This window comes from Podarcis muralis, chromosome Z, assembly GCF_964188315.1.
Source record: "Podarcis muralis chromosome Z, rPodMur119.hap1.1, whole genome shotgun sequence".
NCBI classification, from domain to species: domain Eukaryota; kingdom Metazoa; phylum Chordata; class Lepidosauria; order Squamata; family Lacertidae; genus Podarcis; species Podarcis muralis.
In genome coordinates this window covers 15,677,249-15,689,298 of record NC_135673.1, presented here as the reverse complement: position 1 = coordinate 15,689,298, position 12,050 = coordinate 15,677,249, and the positions used below count along the sequence as shown (strand labels likewise).

General features: G+C 43.8%; 1 protein-coding gene across 3 annotated transcripts in view; it reads left to right on the top strand.

Annotated features, from left to right (window-relative positions):
• ABL1 (ABL proto-oncogene 1, non-receptor tyrosine kinase) overlaps positions 1-12,050 on the top strand; it is a 120,638-nt gene that overhangs the window by 74,883 nt on the left and 33,705 nt on the right. For all 3 annotated transcript variants that reach the window (XM_028715823.2, XM_028715825.2, XM_028715824.2), the window contains exons 2-4: positions 2,638-2,811; positions 4,284-4,579; positions 10,459-10,731. In XM_028715823.2, coding sequence (XP_028571656.1) covers positions 2,638-2,811; positions 4,284-4,579; positions 10,459-10,731 — 743 coding nt within the window. The remainder of the gene's footprint in view (positions 1-2,637; positions 2,812-4,283; positions 4,580-10,458; positions 10,732-12,050) is intronic.

The following is a 12,050-nucleotide window of genomic DNA, read 5'->3' as shown; positions in this document are numbered from 1 at the left end:
AGTGTGGCCTCACTCCAGGATCTTGATTCAAGACCTGGCATGAGCCCTTCACCACTTGTCCTTGGTCGTGGTGTAATTGGAGGGGAAGACAGTGCTGGATTTCTGGCCTTCCTGTTGAATCAGTCCCCATTGGGAGGCATTTTTTCTCACTGACCGAGGTTACATGACATCCCACTGTGTACAGTTTACAGTAAAGCCTTTGCACAGGGAGGATGGAGCAGCAGCAGGGGGTGAGGGGGCAGCCTTTTCTCTCTGCACTCCTCTTCACTGATGTCATCTTTCCACCATCTCCAGCTGTTTGCTGTCTGTTTATTTCAGGTGTTTACCCAGCTGATGATGTCACACACACACATACACACAGCACATCCAATATGTATGGCGCCTCTTTGCTTGATAAAGGGAGCTTTTTAATGGGCTTGACAAGATCAAAGCATTCTTCGGGGTAAAATGATTAATCAGCTTAATTTTCTCCAAGTGGCTCTCCTGTTTCTCTCATAATTGTCGTAATTAAAGCGCTGCGGGGATGATAAAATGGGTAATCTGTGTGCACAAAAAAGGGACAGATGAGGGGGGGGGAGGCTGAATCCCCGTAGCATGTTTGAAAACTTAATTGTTTTACAGCCCATCAGACTTTTCTTCTTTTCTAAGTATTTTGCCTTGATGAATAAGGCAGCTTTTGAGGAGAGTCTGCAACCAAAGCTGGTGTGTTTGTGTGCAGATAGATATAGGATATGCCTTTCAGAGCAGGTGGCGGGTGGCACTGTGGTCTAAACCACAGAGCCTAGGGATTGCCGATCAGAAGATCGGCGGTTCGAATCCCCACAACGGGGTGAGCTCCTGTTGTTCGGTCCTGCCCACCTAACAGTTCAAAAGGACGTCAAAGTGCAAGTAGATAAATAGGTACCACTCCGGCGGGAAGGTAAACAGCATTTCTGTGCACTGCTCTGGTTCTCCAGAAGCAGCTTAGTCATGCTGGCCACATGACCCGGAAGCTGTCTGCGGACAAACGCCAGCTCCCCTGGCTATAGAGCAAAAGAAGCGCGCAACCCCAAAGTCATCCGCGACTGGACCTAACGGTCAGGGGTCATTTTACCTTTACCTTCAGAGCAGACACATTGAAATTAATAGGCCTACTCTGAGTAGGGCAAGCATTGGATACAACCCATAATTTTAAATTCTGTTCATGGTTTTTATTGTAATGCATATTCAGATGTTCATTCAAGTCACTTGTCTCTTGGCCTAACCTACCTCACTGGGTTGTTGTTGGGATTGAATGAGGATAGAGAGAGCCATGTACTCCACTTTGAGCTCATTGGAGGAAAAAGTGAGATAGAAATGCAAAAAATAAAAAAAGAATAATGCTTGCAATATCAAAAAAATAATAAAATAATAAAACAATATTGCTTGCACACACACACATTAATAATATAAATCAGCCAAAATACAAAATAAACGTCCTTTAACAGTGGTTCTCAAACTTTTTCTCTGGGCCACACTTTCAGAATAAAAGTTTGCTCATGCCACACTAAATTTTATATTGATAAATACACTGGAAAACAAAAAGAAACAACTCCTGGCAGTGTTTGATTTATAACATAGAACACAAGTACTTTATAATATGATCATGGGACATCCAGAAAGTATAAATCAATGCAGCTACGTAAGAACATGAATCATTCTCACAATATGGCGATTCTGGATCACAACTAGGATTGTCCTCCGTATCATTTGATGCTCTTGCTCTCATTTTGAAAAGATATCCATAATCTACTAATAAAAAATATTATTTTGACATTATACTATACTATTCTACACTGAAATGTTAAAATGTTTATTTGATTGTCCTTGAATATTCCCACCACACTTGCCATCCTCTCCTGACCAGTGGCGGAGCATACCCCACCAGCACCCGGGGTGGGTATACTCTGGGCAGTAGGGTGGGGAGTGCCGGGGGACGGGGCATCTGCATCCTTCTTAGCTGGAGGGACGCAGCAGCTCTGTGCCCTGGCCCTGTGCTGCTTTTATGTCACTGTGGAACCTGTAAGGGCACCCTTGCAGCCTTGGGTCCCAGCATCAGAGAGGGGCAGTGCTGCCTCTCCAATGCTTCGGGACTGCACTGCACAGCCTGCCTGGCTGCTCCTCACAGTGCCCTGTAAGCCCAGCATCGCTTTGCAAGAATTGCAAAAATGACGCTGGGCTTGCAGGATGCAAGAACTCTTGCAGTCTTCTCAGGCACCCTCCAGGCTCCAACAGGAGGGCGACTGAGGAGGAGGCAACAGGCAAACATCATCCCCACACTGCTTTTGCGAGCAGCACTGGGCTTGCAGGATGCCCGAGCTGTTGTCTCCTCCTCAGGAGCCCTTCTGCTGGAGGGTTCTTGAGAAGGACACAAGAGCTAACCATAGGCAGGGCATCAGGAATGCCCCCTCCCGAAACTACGCCCGGTGCATCGGCACCCCCAGCAACCTCCACGCTATGCCTCTGCTTCTGATACACCAGGCATTCCACACCCTTTGAGAACCACTGCACTAAGCACATTCACAACAAAACTCTGATTAAGAGAAAATGGGGGGGGGGCAGATTCTTATCTAAAAATTAACCTTTTTCTTCCCCTCCCCTTTTCATTTACTTTTCCAGAAGCGCTTCAGAGGCCAGTAGCCTCTGAATTTGAGCCCCAGGGCCTAAGTGAAGCCGTCCGCTGGAACTCCAAGGAGAATCTGCTTTCGGGTCCCGGAGAAAATGACCCCAACCTTTTCGTTGCCCTGTATGATTTTGTAGCAAGTGGAGACAACACTCTCAGTATAACTAAAGGTAAGAGATGTATGTCAGGCTCAGACTACAAAGTGTGTATGAGACCAATGGGCGTCCAGAGTGTCAATATTTTCATTCAGAACAGTGCTTGTCCAAAAACAGTGCATGGCCTGAAAGGACAAACTATTGAGGGGGGGGGGCATAGGGAACAAGCAAACTCAGGCACCAAATTCCCAAACAGTAGCTTTTATAATATGTAACCAGACAGAATTGAAGGAGGTCAATGAGGTTGGTATTCCAGTCTTCTATCTCTGCAGCAGCCTGCTGACGGGCTCCCTCCTTTGTTCATTCCATGTATATGAACTTCCAATTTGATGCTGAGCTGAAGTCCAGGTTCTTGGTGCTAGTGCTAAACTTGAGAAAGTATGTCTCTGGTGTCTTTGAAGGAGCATCTTCTCTCAATATGGGCCTTGACATCAACTTTGGTCTCCTTGCTCTGAGATGAAGATGTGTGGGGTTTGGAGCTGCCTTGGGAATGGCACCACAGTGGTTCTCCCTGCCCCCCCCCCATCACTTCTCTTCATGCAGAAGTTTTAAAACCAATTTCCAGGTCCCATTCCCCATATCAGATCTGTTTCACATGGATAGCAATGTGGGAACCCTCTCTGGGAATGGTGGGTGCCTTTTTTTTCACTGGGATTCTTCCAGCGGGCACACCTGGAACAGTGAAGTTGACCATGTCCATGCTGGTTCCACACCAGGGTTAAGAAAGATTTTTCAGCCTGAGGACTGGCCCACCCTCCACAGGCCATTTTTGGCAGGTGGATGAGGACACCTATCTGGTAATTGCCTGGTTTAAGATGACTCCAGGTGGTTCAAAGTTCAAGTTGTAGGAGCAGACAGAGGCTTGCCTCTGATCTCAGTGCTGTAGTCACACAGTGCTAAAATCAGAGATGACCTTTTGCTTGCTCTTTAAGAGTCAACAGGCAGAGGCTTATCTCCAGTCTTAGCACTCTGGGATCACAGTGCTAAGTCTTTGCTCCTGCTTTTTACCATCAAAGAGCAAGCAGCCTCTTGGATCTTAGTACTTAGATTGGAGATAACAGATCTCTACAGCTGGTATCATATGATGTAGGGTGATTGACAAGTGGGCATGTTTTGCACCAAATGCCCTTGTAGACCAAATTCAAAGGCGTCCTGCAAGATGTGGACCAGAGGTTCCCTACCCCTGATCTACCTGATGACCACTCTTAGCAACCATGTGATAAAGCTTTCTGCAATTGTGACTTCTGGCTTCATAAAAATTGTTTCCAGTTCAAAAATTAAGCAGCTTCAGATTATTTCCCCCTCTGATGCTTTTAAATTTGCATTTGCCTGTTGGGTTTTATTACCACATGCTGCCTCAGATGCTTGCCTGTCCATGTAAAAATAAACACTGTATGTGCTGTTTTTATTTAATCCATTGATCCATCTTTTGATTATAGTCAATGACCAATATTCGTTCTTTTTGTTTTAATTGTTTTAATGGAAAGGTGAAAAGCTCCGCGTCTTGGGCTATAACCACAATGGGGAGTGGTGTGAGGCCCAGACAAAGAACGGGCAAGGCTGGGTCCCCAGCAACTACATCACCCCCGTGAACAGCTTAGAGAAGCACTCATGGTACCATGGGCCAGTGTCGCGGAATGCGGCAGAGTACCTGCTGAGCAGTGGGATCAACGGTAGCTTCCTGGTGCGGGAGAGTGAGAGCAGTCCAGGCCAGCGGTCCATATCGCTGAGATACGAGGGAAGGGTTTACCACTACCGGATCAACACTGCATCTGATGGGAAGGTGAGAGCAGACCCTGGTTGACCTTCCAGGCGTATCTTATTTATTTATTTTACATCATTTTTTTGCTAAAAGCATGCATGGTGGTTAGACCACTACTGTTCTTTCTTGAGCATTTGTTCTGATTCATCTGTGGGACAGGGTTATATGATAGCAAGCATTCATCCTGGTTTGCTCGCAGCTTGCTCAGATGTCTCTCCGTTCATTGTCCATTCATCGGTTTGTTTCTCCATCATTTTCCAAACTGCAAAAAAATTGTGTGTGCATGTGTTTGGTATGGCTTTGTTGGGTGAGGGTAGCAGAGCCAAGTACTGCTGGTTTCCAAATGGATCACTGGAAGATTGAAAACCTGTGAAGATGACAAAAAATAAATGAATGAATAATAGCAACAACAAATGACAATAAAGGAGATTCTGACTAAACATTGTAGACTAAACACTGTAGAGCAGAAGACTGAGAGGTGATACGAGAGCCACCTTCAAAAATCTGAAAGGCTGTCCCATGGAAGATGGAGCAAGCTTGTTTTTTGCTGCTCCAGGGGGCAGGACCTGAACCAATGGATTCAAATGACAAGGAAGTAGATTCCAACTAAACATTAGGAAAACCTCTCTGGCAGTAAAAGGTGTTAAACAATGGAGTGAATTCCCTTGGAAGGTGGTGGATTCTCCTTCGCTTGAGGTTTTTAAACAGAGGCTGGCTATCTGTCAGGGAGCCTAGTTGTGATTTCTGCATTGCAGGGGGTTGGACGAGATGACCTTTGGGTATTCATTTCCTATCAATGTTTGGTTTTTATTATTGTTCTATGTTTTTACAGTTCTTGCTTTTAACTATAAGCTGCTTTGAGTCCCATCAAGGGAAAATGTGGGGTTTAACAACAACAACTTTTTGAATATGTTGTAATAATAAATAGCATCTATTATTATTGTTATTATTATTATTATTATTATTCAATTGAAACCCTCTGAGGATGTCAAAAAAAGAAACGAGCACTTGTTGTTTTATTGTTGTTTTTATTATTTTTATTACTAAAAAAAGGTAAAGGTACCCCTTTATTATTTTTATTACTAGTAATAATTATAATTTATTTTTTTACCTGCCCTTCACAATAAGGTTCCAGGGCAGGTTATAGCAATTTAAAAATACAATACAGTGGTACCTTGATTTGCATACATCTTGGTTTGCATAAGTTTTGGATTACAAACACGTCAAACCCAGAAGTGCAGGTGCCAGTTTGCAACCTTTTTTTGGATTAAAACCCATTTTGGGGGGATTACGAATGTGTTTTTTTTTTTGGAGGCCCCATTGGTGAAAGCATGCCTTGGATTACAACCTGTTTCAGTCTACAAACGGACCTCCAGAATGTATTATGGTTGTAAACCAAGGTACCACTGTACTGAAAATATTTTACGACAAACTACAGTCACAAGAACCAGGGTAAAGAGGTATATCTTCAGCACAGGACACAGACTAAGCAGTGAAGGTGCCCAGTACATCTCTGTGGGGAGAGATTTAGATCTTCCTGCTGACATAAGGCAAAGCAGCATCAGCGACAAGGTGTTCTGCCACTTGTAGCCTGCCCCAGCATTGTGATAAGGCACCCTGTTTAGTCTGGCAGCACTCTCAGCGCCAAGGAATGACCAATACTCGCTATGATAATCAGTTTAGATTTGCTCAAAGCAGGTTAATAGTTTTTCTCTCGCTGGAACTGTTTTAATTGGAATTATTGGGAATGGGTACCGGCAGGATGATTTCATTAAAGCGAACAGCCACTGGCTTACCACCAGGAATCTATGAATTTTCATCCTACTTTTATTGTGAAGGGAAGAGAAGAAGACACCAAGAGTCTCAGCAGGCCTAGTTCTTAAACGATCAATTTCAGCCATTTGATAAAAAATATATATCATATGTCCCCTGGGGGATGGAGATGGTAGTGGGGAGAACAGACGGTGCAATCCTTCCCGCCTGCTGTCTGGGCTTTTGTGGCTTTCCAAGTCTGCTGTCTCATTTCTCAGTTTGCTGGCAGAATTTAGTATCTCACAAGCTCTTCCAGTTAGATCAACAGCTTTGGTGTTGTGTCTCTGTATGTGTCTATGTAGAAAGAACCACACTGTGCCACTGTCTCCATCTCTTATAACATTAGCACTTGTGGACAGCCAGTGAAGCTGAATGTTGGAGGTTTCAGGAAAGATAAATGAAAGTACTTATTCACACAGTGCAAGGTTAATAACTGCAGCACTTAACTCCCACAGGAGGCAGTGGTGGCCATCAACTTTGATGGCTCTAAAAGAGGATGTGACAAATTCATGGAGGAGAGGGCAATGCATGGCTATTAGCCACTGTAGTTATTCTCTGCCTCCATGGTTGGAGGCACAAATGCTTCTCATTGCCAGTTGCTGGAAACCACTGGAGTGCTCTTGTGTTTGGATCCTGCTTGTGAGTTTCCCATGGCCTTCTTGGTTGGCCACTGTGAGAGCAGGATGTTGGACTTGATGGACCATTGGTCCGAACCTGGTGTAGGGCTCTTATATCCCCCCCCCCCCCGGGTTGGAGGCAGTATGTATACTTCTTCTGAATACCAGTTTCTGGGAATCACAAGTGAGTAGAGTTGCTGCTGCACTCAGGTCCTACTGGTAGGTTCCTGTTGGGGCATCCAGTTGGCTTCATTGAGATCAGGGTGCTAGACTAGATGAGCCATTGACCTGATCCAGCAGGCTTTTCTTATGTTCTTACAACTGTATCAATATATTTTCAGCCCCCTAGGCCTTTCTGCCCAGTGCTCAGAACTCTCCCCAGGGTCTTGTTTTATACCCCAAGTGGTGATGCAGGTGGTGCTATGGTCTAAACCACTGAGCCTCTTGGGCTTGTTGTTCGGAAGGTTGTCAGTTTGAATCTGCGCAACGAGATGAGCTCCTGTTGCTCTGTCCCAGCTTCTGCCAACCTAGCAGTTCAAAAGCACACCAGTGGAAGTAGATAAATAGGTACCGCTGCAGCAGGAAGGTAAATAACATTTCCATGCACCTTGGCACTTGTCAGGGTCTTTCGTGCGCCAGTAGCAGTTTAGTCATCCTGGCCACATGACTTGGAAAGCTGTTTGTGGACAAATGCCAGCTCCCTCAGCCTGAAGTGACATGAGCGCCACACCCCATAGTCGCCTTCGACTGGACTTAACTGCCCAGGGGTCCATTACCTTTTACCTTTTGCCTTTTGCCCCAAGTGTTTTTGCCTGGCTGGGCTGTGTCCTTGAACTCTCCAGTTAAAGGATCAGAGAGCTTTGTAGCATGAAAGACAGATAGACAGATGGGCAAATATCCGGACTGGTTCAAAGGCAGCTTTCTTTTATTCCTTTTTATTCATTTCACAAAATTTGGTATTGTAAAAAGAACAACAATAACAAAAACCCACCTCAAAGCAGTTTACAAAAGAATAAAAGAATAAAATTATTTGTAAAACATAATGAAAATCAACCACAAGCTAAAAATCAGATTAAAACACATGTCAACATTCTACATATCTAGGCAGGCTTGTCTAAACCAAAATGTTTTGTCTGAGGTATTGAAAAGAGTATAGCAAAGACACCTGCCTGATGTCAACAGGCAGGGTGTTCCAAAGTTGTGGTGCTGCCATGCTGAAAGATTGATTTCTTACTAATCCAAAAGCTTTCTCTGATGCAGCTTGTCCAGGATTGGGGCAGCACTGTTAAACAAAAAGTGGGATCAGTTGAGAAGTGGGATCTGATGGGGGTCTAGACGGGAGAGATACTTCATTTCTTTAAACTTTTACGTTTACTTTTTGCAAAAGCCTGGTGGGGAGGGGAGAGGCCATGGAAAAAATGCACTCCAGTGTCGTCTGCTTGGCTCAAAATCTTGGCACAACATTTTTGGGGCAGTCTCCTTTGTGGTCTGCCCAGTTTTCAAGCTCTGATATATATGCCAGGCTCATATATTGCTTATGGGATCGAACCTGGGCTTTAGAAGGGCTGTAGCTCAGAGGTGGAGCATCTGTTTGCATCTGTGAAAGGTCCCAGGTTCAATCCCTGGTGTCTTCACATAGGGTTGGGATTGTTCCCTCTCTGAAACCCTGGCAAGTGTGGATAGTATTGAGCTAGATCAGGGGTCTGCAACCTTTAAGACAAAAAGAGCCACTTGGACCCGTTTCCGAAGGGGGAAAAAACCTGGGAGCCGCAAAACCATTGCGACATTTAAAACAAATATATCTCCGGAGCCGCGATCTGACAGCGGGCGGGAAGGTGACGTCGGGACGGTGCGTGACTAACGCATGCACCGCCCCCATGCGACGTCACAGCAAGTACAGCGCCCACCACAGTGGGGAGTGTCAGGGCGCACAATGCGCCTCCTCCCCTCACTAGTATCCGCCCCGGAGCCGCAGCAAAGGTGTAAAAGAGCCACATGCGGCTCCGGAGCCGCGGGTTGCAGACCCCTGAGCTAGATGAACCTATGGTCTGACTTGAAATAAGGCAGCTTCCTATTTTTTCAAAATTATGAGAACTGGAATCTTACATACTTCTTAGAGGAAAGGACTTTAGTTCACTGGTAGAGCATCTGCTTTGCATGCAGAAGGCCCCAGGATCAGTCCCCAGCATCTCCAGGTGCACCTGGGAATATTCCCTGACTGAAATGCCAGAAGAGCTGCTGCCAGTCAGTGTAGACAAACCTGTGCTGGATTGATCCAGTGATCCGACTCAGCATAAGGTAGTTTCCAGTGAATTTGCAGAGCAGCACATCTGACATCAATATGAAACAGAGCCTTCGATATTATTGGCTCACTCCTGTGGAATGCTCTTCCAACAGAGAGATTCAAGCAGGCGCCTTCTATATTAACCTTCAAACGTTCACTGAAAACTTTCCTTATGCAGATAATTACAGGAAAACATTTTCCTTTAATAGTTAGCTGGCAATCTGTTTTAATTTGTGGTTAGCTTTTATTATATTACAGTTGCTTGAAACCTCCCTGATGTTGCTGTTGCTTTTATTAAATTGCGGCATGCAAATCTTTTTTTTTTTTTACAAAAGAATATTTATTTATTTTATTTACTGATAAATATATTTATATACTGCTAAGTCAGTATATTAATTGCCTGTATGATAAAAATATAAATATGTAGGAAAGCTTTTAGGAATAACTTGAGAGACTGCCTTATCCCTTATGCACCCCATATATTCTTGTAGTCTGCAAGTTCAAAAGCTCTCGGAAGACGTCTCTGCAGTAACTCTGAGCATGGCCTTTAGTGTGGCTGCTCCTGTTCTGTGAAATGACATTTCTGTCAAGAAACGACAGGGGCCCACTCTCTGTACTTCTTGGAAACATTTTTGTTCTGACAGGCTTTCACAGCTAGACAAAGGGGTCTTTTAGCATGCATGTTCACTTCTTAGGGTTTTAGTCTTAAAAAAAAAAAAGTGTTCATCATTTGTGAGTTGTTAACTTTTTTATTATCTTAAACGTGAATCACCTTGATATGGTGGTTTGGAAGGTGATTAATAAATTAATTATGATAATAAGTTTTAATTGGATGATTTAATTAAGAGATTTAATTTGATGATTTTAATGCATTGGTTCCTTTAACCTTTCATATTGCAATCTTTTCTAACCTTTTGATGATGTTTTATTATTACTATTACTATTACTATAACTATATTTTGATGCAAATATATATTTTGGTTTAAGTTATTTTTAATATTGTATTAGTGCATATATTTTATCTGTGGTTGATATGACCATGGCGATTGAAACAGCAATAATAAACTAGTAACTGTATAAATATGTACCATGTAAATGAATAAACATGCAATTTTTGTGTAAATCAGCAGCATAATAACAACATGGAGTTGTGGTGACTCTCTCTTCCTCTCTGCTTTTGCTCCCAGCTCTACGTGTCTTCGGAGAGCCGCTTCAACACTTTGGCTGAGCTGGTCCACCATCACTCGACCGTGGCAGATGGGCTGATCACCACTCTGCACTACCCGGCCCCCAAGCGCAACAAACCCACAATCTATGGTGTGTCCCCCAACTATGACAAGTGGGAGATTGAACGGACGGACATCACCATGAAGCACAAACTTGGAGGGGGCCAGTATGGCGAGGTATACGAAGGTGTCTGGAAGAAGTATAACCTCACAGTGGCGGTGAAGACCTTAAAGGTAGGTACTGAAACCTTTTCTTCTCTTCTCTCTTTCTACCACTCTTCTGTTTCGTAACCACTGCCCTTTTAAAGAGGAAAACTTCACCACTCTTAGAAGGCCCAAAAAGGTACAGACTCCCCTAATGAAGAAAGGTTGCAGCATTTGGGACTTTTTAGTTTAGAGAAAGGGTGAGAAAGAGGTGACATAATGGAAGTTTATGAAACTATGCACAGCATGGAGAAAGTGGTTAGGGAGTAGTTTTTCTCCTTCTCTTGTGATACCTGTGGGAATGCAATGCAGCTGAATGTTGGAGGATTCAGGACAAATAAAAGAAAGGACTTCTTCACACAGCAGCGCACAGTTAAACTATGGAACTCGCTCCCACAGGAAACAGTGAAGGCCACCAACCTGGATGGATTTAAAAGATGATTAGACAAATTGGTGGAGGAGAGGGCTATGAGTGGCTGATCACCCTGATTGCTATGTTCCACCTCCACTGTCAGAAGGTTTGCACCTTCACTGTTCTCTCTTGGGCGCGTGGAAGAAACATTTTTGTTTAGGCAAAGCCCTGATATGTAGAATGTTGACCTGTGTTTTATCTTCATGTTTATTTTAATTGCTTTCGAAGATTTAAAATAGTTTCTACACTCTACCTCCACTGTCAGAGGCAGCAGTGTTCCTGGATACCAGTTTCTGGAAATAACAGGAGGGGAGAGAGTGCTCTTGTGCTCAGATCCTTCCTGCAAGTTTCCTCTGCAGGCATCTGGTTACCCAGTGTGAGAAGATGCTGGGCTAGTTGGGCCCTCTTTTTATGTTCTTTTGCATTTGAACTGCTGAGTTGTTTCCCCACCTCTGATTTGTACCCCTAGAGAAGCAAATTCCTCAAGTTGGCTTTGTGGATTCTTTTTTAAAAGCATATGCAGACAGTGACACCTAGTGTTCTAACCATGCAGATTATAAGACTTCGGGGGCAGGGGGGGAGAGAAATGTTCCGTTTCTGATTGCCGCAGATATAGCCTCCATTAACAGATACATTGTGCTCCCTGGGCAGTTGTTTTACTTACTTTAAAAGAATAAAAAACAAAACTGTACTTTCATCCAGAAATCTCAGCGTTACCAGGAACAGTATTCTTCAGTCATCAAATGCAACTAGGTAAATAGGAATGTTTTCAAATTCCTTTCAAAAAAGTGAATGACAATGTGCACCTCATGGGGAACGCCTTCCACAATATATTAGTAGCAGTAGCAGCAGCAGTATTTAATGTATATGTATCCTGCCTTTCTCTCAAATTAGGATTCAAAGGAGCTTGCAACATTAATAACATATTTATAAAATA